The sequence below is a fragment of the Ostreococcus lucimarinus genome, chromosome 7, assembly GCF_000092065.1.
Source record: "Ostreococcus lucimarinus CCE9901 chromosome 7, complete sequence".
NCBI lineage: Eukaryota > Viridiplantae > Chlorophyta > Mamiellophyceae > Mamiellales > Bathycoccaceae > Ostreococcus > Ostreococcus sp. 'lucimarinus'.
In genome coordinates this window covers 438,514-452,110 of record NC_009361.1, presented here as the reverse complement: position 1 = coordinate 452,110, position 13,597 = coordinate 438,514, and the positions used below count along the sequence as shown (strand labels likewise).

Genomic DNA, 13,597 nt, shown 5'->3' with positions numbered 1-13,597 from the left:
ATCGCGGCGTCGTCTTCGCGTCGAAGTCGCGACGAAGTCTAATACGGACGGCCGAACCGCGGTCGGTCGCCGCCGCCGCCGCCGCGATCGGCGCCGCCGCCGAAACGATCGCCGCCGCGATCGGGACCGCCTCGACCGCCGCCGCGACCGGAATTCCCGCGGCCGCCGCCGCGACCGCCGCCGCGGCCGAAATTCCCGCGGCCGCCGCCGCGACCGCCGCGACCGCCGCGACCACCGCCGCGACCACCGCCGCGACCACCGCCGCGACCACCGCCGCGACCACCGCCGCGAGCACCGCGCCCACCGCCGCGCCCACCACCGCCGCGACCACCGCGACCGCCGCCGCTTCGCGCGGCGCCCGTCTTTTCGCGAAACGTCGCCGGGTCGTATCCCGGAAACAACCGCGCCGCGCACTTTCGATACGAAAAGTCCTCCATCGTCCCGTCGGTGCGCACGATCATGAAGCATCGCGTGTTGTGCACGGGATGATTCCTGACCTGGAACGCGCGCAGGCCGCTGCCGAATTTCTTCGCCGCGTCCTCGTGGCCGAGTCGCAGCAGCGCCTCCGTCGTCGCGGCTTCGTACTCGTTCATGTTTTGATCCAGCGTCAGCTCGTTTCGAAGCGCGCCGAAGTATCGCATCACGTCGTCGCCGGTGTCGAACGTCACGGGACCGAGCGTCACGGGGCGCGCGGGCGTCGACTCGGCGCGCGGCGCGGTCGCGGGCGTCGAGTCAACCGCCGCCGTCGAGGTCGGCGCGGCGGCGTCGGCGGGCGCGCGCGCGGACGCGGGAGGCGGCGGGACGTCCGTCGTCGGCGCGGAGGGCGCGGACATCGAAGGAGCGCGCGGTGAGTTCGAGCGGTGACGGCGCGCGCGCGTGTGGGGGACGGACGGACGACGATGGATGAGAGGCGTCGGCGCGAGCGGGACGGTCAACGCGGACGCGCGGAGACGCGGGAACGGGCGAACGCGGGAAACGCGCTTCGGAACGCGCGATGACGGGACGATGGGATGATGGGATGGTTTAACGACGCGCGGGCGTCGGAACGCGCTCGGAGGGCTAGGGGTCGGTGGCGGCGGACGCGGGCGACTCGTCGGCGTACGATTTGGCGCGGCCGGAGAGACCGCGCGCGGCTTCGAGCGGGGCGTCCGCGATGGCGCCCGTTTCGTCGTCGCGCTTCGGGCCGGGCTCGAGACCGGTGTACGTGCGCTTGGAGATGAGGTATTCGGCGCCGGAGGTGACGACGGCGTCGGAGACGCCGGAGGCGCGGAGGGAGAGCGCGCCCTCGGCGCGGCGAGCGAGCTCGGTGCCGGTGAGGGCGTCGATGTCGTCGGCGTCGTGCGCGGACGACGAGGCGTTCACCGGTGATATGTACGTGCCAGAAACGAGGCTGAACTCTGGTTGAACGTCGTCGTCGTCGTCGCCATTCGCGACGACGTCTTCGAACGTCGGCACCGACGCGAAATCGAGCTTGACTTCGCCCATCCACATCTTTCCCGGCGTGAACGCGATCGTGGCCTCGTACGGGGTTATGATCGGTTGCATGTAATCGCGCCCGTCCATCAACGCCGTCAACTCGCAGCTCACCATTATGAAGACCTCAATCTCGGGGAAGTTGGCCAACTTTTGCGGATTCGGCTTTCCCGCGACGACGGTGTAACTCTTACGCCCACTATTCGCAATCAACTTGCGCAAGTTTTCGATCATTTCGCGGTAACCCGCGACACCTAAAGTACCGGCGATGATGCCAACCACCCTGGCTTCCTTGGCCTTCGCTATCAAGAATCTCCTTCGCTTCAACGCCCTCGCGGCTTCGCCGGCGCCGTCCGCCTCGACGCGCACCGCGTCGCCATCCACCGATGGATCGTACTGCGCCATCCCACCGAACTTCGCCGCGCAATCGCCCAAAACCAGCATCGCATGCGTCATCGCCGGCCCCGTCGCACCGATCCACACGTACGCGCAATCCTCGTTCGTCGTCCCATTCGGCGGTCGAAATCGCGACGCGCCGACTCGCGTCGTCGACGCGTCCTCATCCCTCCCTCGCACTCTCGAATCGCGGCTCGGATCGACTTCGACCTCAACCGCGTCCGCGATGAAGATCTCCGCGCCCTGAACGTTCGCGGTCGAGCTCGTCGAAGCTCGCTTCAACTCGTCGAGCGCCCAAAAGTATTCCTGGTCGCACAGCGCCACCACCGCGCGCGCCCCGCGCCTCGCCGACGCCGCGGCGTGCGCCTCGAGCGCGCGCGCGCATCGAGCGCAATCGATTTCTTTACGATCGAACACCAACCGCGCCGGCGTTCGGCTCGTCGGTGAGCAGCACGCGCGTCCGAAGTGTACGATGGCGTCGGCGTCCCGGTGCGCCGCCGCGACTTCGTCGACGCAGCACGACCCGAACGTCGTGTCCGCGAGGACGAAGACCTCGCGCGACGCTCGCGCGGCGTCGTCGTCGCGCGCGAGCGCGGTTTGAAGCGCGCGCGCGAGCCTGGCGGCGTCGGGAAGCTTGTCGTCGGGTAACTGCAGGGCGACGCGCGAGAACGCGCCGTCGCGGATCCACGACGCGGTTCGCGCGACGTCGTACGCGACGTCGAACGTCGCGTCGTCGTCGCGCATCGCCGCGGACGAGGCGAGGTGTGCGGCGAGGTGGCGCGCGTCGAAGTCGCGAAGTCGTGAAGTCGAGCGCGGCGGCGGCGGCGGCGGCGCGGAAACGCAAACGCAAACGCAACTACACACTACAACACTACGTGACTAACAGGGCGAATCTAAATTTGATGCGACGGGCGCGACGGGCGCGGGGTCGTCGGATGGAAGAGTATCGACGTCGGCGACGGACGATGTGGGGCTGTCCAGCGCCGTCGGCAGGCGTTCGGCGATGACGCGAAGCGCGACCGTGACGGCGCAGATGAAGGCGAATGGAAGGAATTGCCGCGCCGGAAAAGTCAATCGCATGGCGCCGGCAAATGTCCAGCCGCAAATGACTGGGGCGACGATGCGCGCAAACGCCGACGTGGTGCCAGCGATGCCGTTCACGCGAGCTTTGACGGCGTCCTCGCACGAGTTATTCACCACGATGGTGATACTTACGAATCCGATCCCCAATGCGCAAATTTTCGTGCACTGCGACACGAGTGCGACTGTCCACAGCATGGGTTCGTTCGGCATCACCGACGCGAACGGCGCGAGCATGGACACGGCGGCGAAGAGCGCGACGCCGAATCTGAATGCGCGCACGGCGCCGAGCGCGTCGGCGATTCGCGGATACAACACCAATTGAAAGACCAAAAGCGTGACACCACCGCACACCAACAAAATACCGATATCTCGCGGCGCGAATTCGCACCCTCCTAACTCGTGCGAGGTCTTTAAGAACACCGGAAGCATCTCGTCGTACCCGATCGCGATGGCGGCGAGGACGGCGTAGCACGCGACAGCGCGAGTCGTCTCGGGCGTGAATAGGACTTCTTTCGGTGCCACATCTTCGACGTCGTCAGATTCACCCTTGTCACCGGCGACGTCCGACCACTCGTCCACGTCGCGCAACTCTATCGCTCGCAAGTCGCCCGCCGAAGCCAACTTGACGAGACGCTTTTCCTCGTCGCCGTTTCGCGCCATCGCCTTAGCCTCGGCGCGTCGCACGAACGACGCTGTTTCGGGTAACAATAACACCCCTAATACCGCCCCGAGTCCCGTCAGGCACGCCGCGACGCACATCGGCAGGAGATACGGATACGTATCGAACGCCGTCCCCGCGAACGTCTCTGGCCAACGACGCGCGGGCCTTTGTAAAAATCCCGCCGCGGCCGGCGCTAACGTCGACGCCAACCCGTAACCGAACGCCAGAACTCCGAAAGCTTCGCTCTGCGCCTTTTTCGTGGACGTTTCGCCCAAATACGTCTTCACGATGGCGGCGTTCCCGTTGAGAAGCCCGGACATCCAGCGGCCGAGCGCCGCGGCGCGGACGCTCTTCGCCGTCCCGAACACGAACACGCTCATCGTGCTCAGCGCGCTCCCGGCGATCAGCGCCGGGCGTCGTCCGTATCTGTCAGAGATTCTTCCCCACTGATACGCGCTGAGCAGCGCGCCCAGCGGCGCGGCGGCGCCTATCACGCCGCAGTAAAAGCCGACGTCGATTTCGGCGACGCCAAAGTCTCGCACGGCGAACGGAAGCATCGGCCACACGATGTTCAGGTGAAACGCGTCGACGACGTTGAGGAGCACCAATAACGCCAAGAACCACGGCGGATGCGCGTCGCGAGGCGCGAGCGGGGCGAGCATGGTCGCGCGAGAGCGCCGAGCCGAGGCGGCGTCTGCGGACGGATAGGACGCCGAGGGCGGTCGACGCGAAACCTCGCGAGCGCGGCGCGAACGGCGAGATCGCGTCAATCCATCTTCGTATCTTACAATTCAATCGTCGCGCTCGTCGTCGCGACGACCGATCGGCGGTTCGATCGCGTCGTCGCGATACCCGGCACCGCCGCCGCTCGACGCCGGGGCGTCCCTCGCTCTCGCTCACACCCGTCCGTGCCACACGCACTCTCTCCATCGCGCGCTCGCCTCGCCGCGACGATGCAGAATCTCTAACACGCGCTTCGGCGGGTCTAAACCGAGCGCGCGCGCGCGATCCCATCGCTCGATTCGCGTCAATCCGCAGCACGGCCCAAACTTGGACGTCAAGTCAAACGTCTTCAGCTCGCGCGCGTCGCGCTCGACCGCGTCGTCGTCGTCGATCGTCTCGGCGTCGTCGTCCTCGATCGCGACGTTCGCGCCTGCGCGCGCGCGCGTCGTCAGTCGCGTCGAACGACGGCGATGCGCGCGCGTCGGAAATCCCGACGTCGGCGGCGCACCTTTCGTCTTGCCCGGTCTCGCCGCGCCCGGTTTCGTCGACCTGAACAGCGCGTCGATCGTCGTCGCCGAGGGCGGTCGTCGCGCGCTTCGAGGCGGCATGGCGACGCGCGCGCGAGAGTGACGACGGCGCGGCGTCGCGACAATCGGGCGCCTCGATTCGGCAATTCTCCGTAACCGACCGGATGGATAAAGATCTCAAAGCGGCCCTCGACGCGATCGCCTTTCGTCATCGTTCGCGTCACCGCGCGCGCGCCGCACACGCGAGCGCGCGTTTTACGCGACACGATGCGCGCGACGCGAGCGATGACGAGCCGCCCGCGCGCGCGCGTCGCCCCTCGCGCGCGCGCGACGAAACCGCGCGCGAAGACGACGACGATGGCGCGCGCGCGCGATAAGGCGTCGGCGATGACGACGGCGCCCGCGGTGACGGCGGCGCTCGGCGCGCTCGGCGCGAGCGCGGCGAGCGCGAGCGAGATCGCGCAGACGGCCGAGGGCGCGGGACTGGCGATCGGCGGCGCGCTGGCGATCGCGGGCGCGGGCGCGGCGTTGGTGCTGACGGATCCGAGCAAAAGACGCGAGGGGATGATGGCGGAGACTGGCGGCGACGAAGCGGCGAGCGTGAAGAATTATTTCGACACCACCGGGTTCGAACGGTGGAATAAGATTTACGGAGAGACGGAGGACGTGAATAAGGTGCAGCTCGACATTCGCGAGGGACATCAACAAACGGTTGATAAGGTTTTGGCGTGGGTGAAGAACGACGATTTGGAGGGCGTGACGGTGTGCGATGCTGGGTGCGGGACGGGGTCGTTGGCGATTCCGTTGGCGCTTCAGGGGGCGAACGTGAGCGCGAGTGATATCTCTAGCTCGATGGTCGGCGAAGCGGAGCGCCGATACAAGGAATTGGTGGCGAACGGCGCCAAGGCGCCGGCGACCGAGCCCAAGTTTGACGCCATGGGCCTCGAAGAAGCCACGGGCAAGTACGACATGGTGACGTGCATCGATGTCATGATTCACTACCCGAAGGACCGCGTCGACGGTATGATCAACCACTTGGCGAGCTTGAGCAGCAAGAAGCTCATCATCTCCTTCGCGCCGAAGACGTTGGCGTACCTCATCTTGAAGCGCGTCGGCGAGTTGTTCCCGGGACCGTCCAAGGCGACCCGCGCGTACCTCCACGACGAAGCTGATGTTGAAATCGCGCTCAAGGCTGCCGGTTTCAAGGTGAAGCGCCGCGAAATGACCGCGACGTCCTTCTACTTCTCCCGCCTTCTCGAATGCGAGCGTGTTTAATTTAACGCGACAAAGTTTTAATTAATCGAATTCGATTCATCTACAAAGCTATGCATCTCTCGGCCTGATGATAAAAATGTTTGGATGCATGCCTAAGCATCCCGTGATTTGCGCCGCCAAACACGACCCTCGATGAAGCAGCATGAAGAGGGCGGCGCCCATGAGCATGCCGCTCACGAAGGCGTCGCCCTCGGGAACGACAGTCGTGAGCGCCATGATGAACAAAGCTAACCAGTTCGTGACTGGGAAGTCGGGATCGGACACGCGAATGCTCATGATGCGCGCTTCCGACTCGCCGAATAAGATAGAGCTCGTCGCGTGCGCGTACGCGAAATTCTTCGCCTTGTACAGGCAAAGTCCGTGAAACGCTTCAACGAGAGCGCACCTCGCCGCGATGCTAAGCGGCTTCCTATACGCCGGCCAATGTGGCGGCGCCTCTTTTTTGTTCGCTTTCAGCACGGTGTTAACGAACGTCCCCACGCGCGAGATCGCGCCCGTGGTGATGCAAAACACCGCGCCCGCGCGTCCGAGCGTGGTTGCGCCCACGAACGGGACGGTGACCGGCGCGTACAAGAACGCGTTCGATCCCGAAAACGCCACGCAAAGCATCAACGTCTGACAAATGAGCTGAATCTCCTGCGAATCCAAAAATTCGCTCACGGGTAACACCCCGGTAAACGTCGACGACACGGTATCGACCACAAACATCGCCCTTCCCGTCATCATCATAGTCGTACAAATCGCCCGAGCGTCTCGCGAGCGATGCCCGACGCCAAAGATATCCATCACTATCAACGGATAAATGCACATCGACAGCGCGTCGCACGCGTGATCCACCACCTCACCCAACGGCGATCCAGATTTCGTCCTTCGCGCCTGTTTCCCATCCATCCCATCCGCGGTTTGATACGCGAACGCCAACGCCGCGCACGCCGCGTACGTCCACCGCGGCGCCTCGAAGGCTAAATTCGGGCTCAGCGTCCAAATCAGCGCGTACGCCACCGCGATCGCGAGCAGCCCGAGCGCGGTCATGAGGTTCGGCGCGATCCACGTCGGGCACGATCGCCGCACCGCGCCGTCCCAGAACGCGTTCAGGAACAGTCGTTCGCACAGCGACAGGTTCGGGCTCGAGTACGCGTACGCGCGCACCTGCGCGCACCGTCGCGCGTTCGCGCCGACGTGGCGCCCGCGCGCGCAGTGCGCGCACGGCGTCTCCTCCGCGGCGTCGTGTCCGCCGGTGACGAGGTGCAAGCGCGAGCGCCGCACGTAATCGAGCATCGCGACGCCGTGTGCGGCGCGCGTCGACGCGATTCAAATTTCGACAGCCGGCGACGGACGACGCCATCGCGCCGCGCGCGGCGCCGCGAACGTCGTGAGACGCGACGCGAGCGAAGAGAAGCGCGATGGTGGCGAAGACGGAGCGCAAGGGCGCCGAAACGAAGCCCCCGACGCACTTCCCAGGCGTCGCCGGGGCGTTCGTTCGCGTCACCATGCACAACTTCATGTGCCACGCGAACGCAAAGGTTGAGCTCGGACCGCGAATCAATTACGTCACGGGCGAGAACGGGAGCGGGAAGAGCGCGATTTTGACCGCGTTGGCGGTCGCGCTCGGGGCGAAGATGAAATCCATCGGACGGTCGAGCACGAAGAGCGCGAAAGGGATGATCAAGACGGGGGCGAGCTTCGCGCGCGTCGTCGTCGTGATCTCGAACGATGGAGAGGATGCGTTTAAACCGGATGTGTTCGGACGATCGATCACGGTTGAGAAGGTGTTGAACGCGACGGGGGCGAATTCGCTGAAGATTAAGAGCGAGAGCGGGGAAACGGTCGGGACGCGGGTGGACGAGTTGAATAAGCTCGCGGACCACTTTTGCATCGACGTCGATAATCCCATCACGGTGATGACGCAGGACATGGCGAAGAAGTTCTTGCACACCGGTGATGCGACTAAGAAGTATCAGTTTTTCATCGATGCGACGCTGTTGTCGGATTTGATGGAGCTGCAAGAGATTGCAAAGAATAAGTCAAACGAGATGAAGGACGTGCTGAACGAGCACTTGGAAACGATTCCAAAACTTAGAGAGGAAGTGGCAGAATTGACGCACGAGCTCCATTCGTTTGAGCGCGTGCAAGAGCTACGATCGAAGGCGATCGATTTTAGGAATCGTCTGGCGTGGTCGAAGGTGGTCGAGGCGGAAAAGAAGTTGGAAGAAGAAAAGGAGGCACAACAGGTGTATGTGCAGAAGAGAGGGGAACTTCAAGCCAAACTTGGCACCGCGCAAGCGACGCTCGAAAAGGCGGCCATAGACAACGAAGAGTTTGGGCGACAGTCAGAAGATTTCAGTAGAAAGCTTCAAGAGCTTAGCGCGGAGCGTCGTCAGGCTGAGAATGAGCGTAGAGAAGCGGGGCGACAATTGCAAAAGGCCGAGACGGATAAACTGAGCGAGGAAACGAGCGTGCGGAAGCTTTCGAAGCGCGTGTCCGACACGGAGTCAAAGATTCAACGGTCGTTGGAGGCGCAGCGAGGCGACACGACAGAGACTGATAGGCGATTGCAAAAACTGAGCTCGAACCTCGTGGCTGCCAAGGCTGAGATTGAGACGTGCTCGGGCGATATAGAGAAATTGAAGGCCGGACAGGAAGACAAACAGCGAGCACAGAGTAACTTCGCGCGACAAAAGAAGTTTGCTGAGAATGAGATCAACGACATTCGCAAGCATATCTCCACTCTGAAGCAGACGTCAAGCAACAGGTTGGTGCTTTTCGGACAGCAAATGCCACGACTCGTCGACACGGTGCAAAGGCGACTGGGTGAGTTTTCCAAGCCTCCAATTGGACCCGTCGGTATGCACGTCACTCTCAAAGATCAAAGTTGGATTGTTCCGGTTGAAGAAGCTCTCGGTCAATCTATGACGACATTTTTGGTCTCAAGCCCGAAAGACATGGATAAGCTGCGCCAAATCAGCAAAGAATGTGGCATGAACAATTTAAGCATTCAAAGCGTCGACTTCAACCGTGGAAGATACAACATCCCTGTTGAAAAGGTACCCAATCAAACCGAATTCACGTCCATCGAAAGTGTCCTGGAATGCAAACACGACGTGGTTTTCAACTTCCTCGTCGATAGCGCCGGCATCGAACGAGCCGTGCTCATGAAAGACGAACGCGAGGCGAGAGGCATGTTCTATTCCGGCGCCGCGAAACAAAAGCAAGTCGCGGTGGCGTATACTTTCCATCGTAAAATCTTCATGACAGGTCAAGTCGTGCGAGATGAAGCCTTCAAAAGCTACAATCAAGCACAACGACTCGGAACGGATCCGAAAGCGCAGATTGCGTCGATGGAAAATCGAGTCAAGGAAAAGCAATCTGAAATCAAATTGCTCAGCAACGACGAGGCTGCGTGCATGCGAGCCGTCAAGGACATTGCGAATATGATCAAGAAAAAAGAAGCTGAATTCAGTACTCTCAATAAGAACGCTCAGAAGGCGTTCAGTGATTTGCAGCAAGCGAAACTTGACGCCGAAGACTCGAGCGGCACTGGGGTTGACGTGAGTACGCTCCAGGAGGAGCTCGACAGCCTCAATGTCGACTTATCCAAGCATCAAAGTAGTCTTAAAGAAGCCGAATTCGCTTTCACGCAAGCTAAAGAGGCACATGATATTGCAGAGAACGTCATCAATGAGAAACTCTCACTCGCCGATTCGTACAAGGCAGAAGTGGAGCAATACGCCAAAGCAATGCAGAAGATTGATTCGGAACGTCAAAAGGCAGAGAAACAAGTTGAAACTTGCGTGGAGCGGCTTCAACAAGCAGATAATCTCATCGAAGACTGCGAAACTAGTATACAGGCGATGAAGACGGAATGCGAAGAGCTGGCCGACAAAACGAAGAAAGAAATTTGTGACCGCGAAGTCGCAGAGCACGCAGGCGATATCACTTTGTTACCGACACAGCTGCAACGCTTGTACGAAAAGACGAAAGAATCGATGAAGAAGGAAGAGAGTCGACACAAGAGACCATACGAAGAAGTGAACGATGAATTATCGGACCGAAAGCGAAAGCTCATCAAACTCGAACACGGTGTGGAGAGCTCAAAGAAGATTTTCCAAAAGCTCAGAGTGGGCGTCAGAAAGCGCCGGGAGACGATGGTAACACAAGCGCGCCAGACCGCCGCCAACGTATCGCACAGATTCAACTATCATATGCAAGCGAAAGGGCAAGCGGGTCAAATTGAAGTCAACTACGAGGAATCGCAGTTGATCATCAAGCTCAAGGATGGCACGAACACGAGAGCTATCACAGACACTCGCGCCTTGAGTGGTGGTGAACGATCGTATTCCACGCTCGCGTTCAACCTCGCGCTTGGCGATGAATCTGACTCGCCTTTCCGAGCGATGGATGAGTTCGACGTATTCATGGATGCCGTGAACCGTAGAATATCTATGAAGACGCTTCTTGAATTTGCGAGAAGCGACAATCACTCAAACAAACAGTTTTTGTTCATCACGCCGCAGGATTTGAGCGCCATCAACGCCGACGACCCAGACGTCAAAGTGCAAAAGATGATCGCCGCTCGTCCGTCTTAAATTTGTAAACCGAACCGATAGATACACTACAACACACTAATTCCTACGCGACGTCCCGTCCCACCCTTCCCGCTCCATCAATCAATCAATCTTTTCGTTCTCATCGTCATCTTCCTCGAACGCGATCGCCCCTGCCTCGAGCTCTGTCTCCGGCGCGTTCGGCGCGCGCACGTACTTCCAGTATCTAAATAAACCGCGCACGCTCTGCCACAGTTTCCACGCCATGAACGCGAACAAGATGCCGAAGATGACTTCTTCGGTCTTGATGCTCAAATAGTCGCCCTTCGTCGGATGCGTAGGCGTGCGCACGCGGTTGCCGCGCCCGAGATGGCGCACTTGCGCGTTTTCTCCACTCGGGGGCGCGGCGGCGCGGGATGATGCCATGGCGAGCGGACGGAAGTGAGGTACAAAAGGTATTCATCACAAGGTGAGGAATCTACGTCTGTTGGTTTTCGACGATCTTCGAGCGGTATTGGTCGATGTTTTCGTGCGTGAGCTTGATCAGCTCGCGACGTTTTAACGGTTGCTTCGTGAACGGACACGTGTCCGGTGCCTCGGGTTGGCGAAGAATCTTGCACCACGTCTCGTAACCTGCGACGTGGCCGTACGGCGAAATCGCCGGTTCTTCGATGGCCATGCGAGTGATGGGATCGATGAATCCCGGGAGTACTGGAAGTTCCTCGAATTCATCGTCGAAATCCTCGTCGTCGTCGCCGCCGTCGGTGTACGTCTTCTTAGTCGCTCGACCGCTCGAACGCACGGGACCCGCTCTGATGGTGCAGTGGAACGCCTTGTCGTCCGATTTCTTCACCTTCTTCTTCGCCTTCTTCGGCTGCTTCGGGGCCTTCGGTTTCTTCTGCTTGATGACCTTCTTAACCATGACCATGCGCGGTTCACCCTCGACGGGTTCGGCGCGCGTGAAGCCCTTGTTCTTGAAGTTGAATCGCAGGTCACCCGACACCGGGTCCACCATATAGTTTTCGTCTTGGATGATATTGTTTTTGACCAAGGTTCGGTAATAATTCGAGCACTGGTAACCGACGCGGCCTGGGATACCTTTGGAAAACGTGCCCCATTCGTAGTTCGCCTTGCCGCCAGGAAGAGAGGCGATGATATCCATGAACTTTTGGTGTTCTTCGTCCGTCCATTTCCCGTTCGCTTGCATCTCTCCCGGTTCGTTGAATCGATAATAGTATTGATTTTCATTCTTTTCGCGATTCTTCCACGCCTTGATACGCGCCTCGGACCATCCTTCGTACGGGTTGACCTCCGGCTCCGCGAGCTCTTCCGCCACTTGCGCGCGCGCGATGGCGTCGTCTAGACGCAAACGTTTCACATTCACGTGCTTCTTCGTGTGACGCACGAATTGTACGCCGAGACTCTCTTCTAAAATGTACTCCGTCTCGAAGAACTCCTCCGGCTCGCCCGCGTCTTCCTCGTCCTCTTCGTCGCCGCCGAACGACATCCGACGCTTACGCAAGCGCTCGATGCGCTTGTTAAACCGCTCGTTCGCCGTCTGTGCCGCTTTTGAGCTCTGCGAACGTCGTTTCAGCGCGTCCTCTTCCTGAATCATGAACCGAATAGACATCAAAAACGATTCCCCATCCTCCGCCTCGCCGAGGCGGTCGCTCGCCTCGAACTCGTTCCCGTTACACACTCTCAGCACCATGTCCGCCTCTCGTTCCGTCAACCCCTTATCCGCGTTCCCGAGCATCAATTCCTCCACCTTCTCCCGCGTCGTTTTCTCCTCAAACTTCTTAAATCGATTCTGCAACGCCGCCACCCGCTCCGCGATCACCCTTCGCTGTTCCTCCGTCAACCCGTCGTCGTCGTCATCCGCCATCCACGCCGGCACCGCCGCCGCCGCTCGCGCGTCGCCGCTCGCGCCCTCGATCGCACTCTTCGCGCACGACGCGTCCACCGGCGCGTTCGCGACCGCCATGTCGTTCTCGCTCATCGCGCCGCCGTCGCCGCGTCGCGCCGCGTTTAAATTTCAAAAACGTCCTCTTCCCGCGTCAAAGGAATGCGCGCGTCGTCGTTCCGCGCGCGTCTCGTTCGACGTCTACCGTCGCTCGGGCGCGTCGATTCGTCGCGCGCGGTCCTCGCGCGCGCGCGCCGACGTCGCTCGTTCGCGCGTCGCGCGTCGATGTGCGGCGATCGGCCGACGCGGCGGTTGTCCCGACGTCCCGCGCGGGGCGCGCGCGCGCGCGCGTGCGCAAACAGTCGGAGGTCCATTAAATCCAGGCGCGCGCGTGACTGGCTCACGATGCGTGGTGTATGGGTAAACAGGCATTAAATTCTGCGCGTGCGGTATTCGGACATTCGGATACGCGAATTCAAATTCCGCCCGCGACGCCGCGACGCGAGAGCGCGACGCCGCGCGAGCGACGCGCGCGAGCGCGACGTCTCGACGCGACGCGCGAGAGATAAACGCGCGCGAGCGACGCGCGGCGACGCGGGCGCGCGCGATGGCGAGCCAACCGAGCTTGGTCGTCGAGCTCGGTGAACCGTTCCTGCGCGACGTCGTCGTGTGCGCGCGCGAGGGCCTGCGCGAGGCGCTGGACGAGGAGAGGATACGAGAGATCGAAAAACTCGTCGTGCATCACGGTGGACGGGTGCGGGCGAACGTCGAGGACGGAGGGGTGACGCACGCGTTGCTGGCGAGCGCGCGCGGGACGACGGCGACGCGGGCGAGGGCGAGAGGCGCGGAGACGGCGCATCCTGAGTGGGTGCGCGCGTGTGTGCACGCGAAACGAGTGTTGAGCGTGGATGAGAATGTGCTTTATAGGCCGCCGGAGACGATGGAGGGGGTGAAGGAGATGCGGGATTGCGTGGTGTGCGTGACCGGATACGCGGGGGCGCGAAGGCGAGAC

At 61.4% G+C, this 13,597-nt stretch overlaps 8 protein-coding genes across 8 annotated transcripts; 2 read left to right on the top strand and 6 right to left on the bottom strand.

Annotated features, from left to right (window-relative positions):
- Positions 1 to 38: 38 nt before the first annotated feature.
- OSTLU_32668 (predicted protein) lies at positions 39 to 641 on the bottom strand (the record flags this gene model as incomplete). The annotated part of the gene is made up of 1 exon (XM_001418673.1): positions 39 to 641. One exon carries the CDS (start codon positions 639 to 641, stop codon positions 39 to 41), a length of 603 nt encoding a protein of 200 aa, XP_001418710.1.
- Positions 642 to 1,059: 418 nt separating this feature from the next.
- OSTLU_32667 (predicted protein) lies at positions 1,060 to 2,613 on the bottom strand (the record flags this gene model as incomplete). Its single annotated transcript, XM_001418672.1, has 1 exon — positions 1,060 to 2,613. The coding sequence occupies one exon, from the start codon at positions 2,611 to 2,613 to the stop codon at positions 1,060 to 1,062; it is 1,554 nt and encodes a 517-aa protein (XP_001418709.1).
- A 135-nt stretch (positions 2,614 to 2,748) lies between these two features.
- OSTLU_32666 (MFS family transporter) lies at positions 2,749 to 4,275 on the bottom strand (the record flags this gene model as incomplete). Its single annotated transcript, XM_001418671.1, has 1 exon — positions 2,749 to 4,275. The coding sequence occupies one exon, from the start codon at positions 4,273 to 4,275 to the stop codon at positions 2,749 to 2,751; it is 1,527 nt and encodes a 508-aa protein (XP_001418708.1).
- Positions 4,276 to 4,509: 234 nt separating this feature from the next.
- Positions 4,510 to 4,944, bottom strand: OSTLU_32665 (predicted protein; the record flags this gene model as incomplete). Its single annotated transcript, XM_001418670.1, has 2 exons — positions 4,510 to 4,766; positions 4,845 to 4,944. The coding sequence occupies 2 exons, from the start codon at positions 4,942 to 4,944 to the stop codon at positions 4,510 to 4,512; spliced, it is 357 nt and encodes a 118-aa protein (XP_001418707.1).
- Positions 4,945 to 5,430: 486 nt separating this feature from the next.
- On the top strand, positions 5,431 to 6,138 carry OSTLU_35500 (predicted protein; the record flags this gene model as incomplete). The annotated part of the gene is made up of 1 exon (XM_001418899.1): positions 5,431 to 6,138. One exon carries the CDS (start codon positions 5,431 to 5,433, stop codon positions 6,136 to 6,138), a length of 708 nt encoding a protein of 235 aa, XP_001418936.1.
- A 48-nt stretch (positions 6,139 to 6,186) lies between these two features.
- On the bottom strand, positions 6,187 to 7,416 carry OSTLU_93031 (predicted protein; the record flags this gene model as incomplete). Its single annotated transcript, XM_001418669.1, has 1 exon — positions 6,187 to 7,416. One exon carries the CDS (start codon positions 7,414 to 7,416, stop codon positions 6,187 to 6,189), a length of 1,230 nt encoding a protein of 409 aa, XP_001418706.1.
- A 125-nt stretch (positions 7,417 to 7,541) lies between these two features.
- On the top strand, positions 7,542 to 10,724 carry OSTLU_32662 (predicted protein; the record flags this gene model as incomplete). Its single annotated transcript, XM_001418898.1, has 1 exon — positions 7,542 to 10,724. The coding sequence occupies one exon, from the start codon at positions 7,542 to 7,544 to the stop codon at positions 10,722 to 10,724; it is 3,183 nt and encodes a 1,060-aa protein (XP_001418935.1).
- Positions 10,725 to 10,805: 81 nt separating this feature from the next.
- Positions 10,806 to 12,865, bottom strand: OSTLU_32661 (predicted protein; the record flags this gene model as incomplete). The annotated part of the gene is made up of 2 exons (XM_001418668.1): positions 11,165 to 12,865; positions 10,806 to 11,076 (listed from the first exon to the last, which is right to left on the bottom strand). The coding sequence occupies exons 1-2, from the start codon at positions 12,679 to 12,681 to the stop codon at positions 10,806 to 10,808; spliced, it is 1,788 nt and encodes a 595-aa protein (XP_001418705.1). The 5' UTR covers positions 12,682 to 12,865.
- Positions 12,866 to 13,597: the final 732 nt, after the last annotated feature.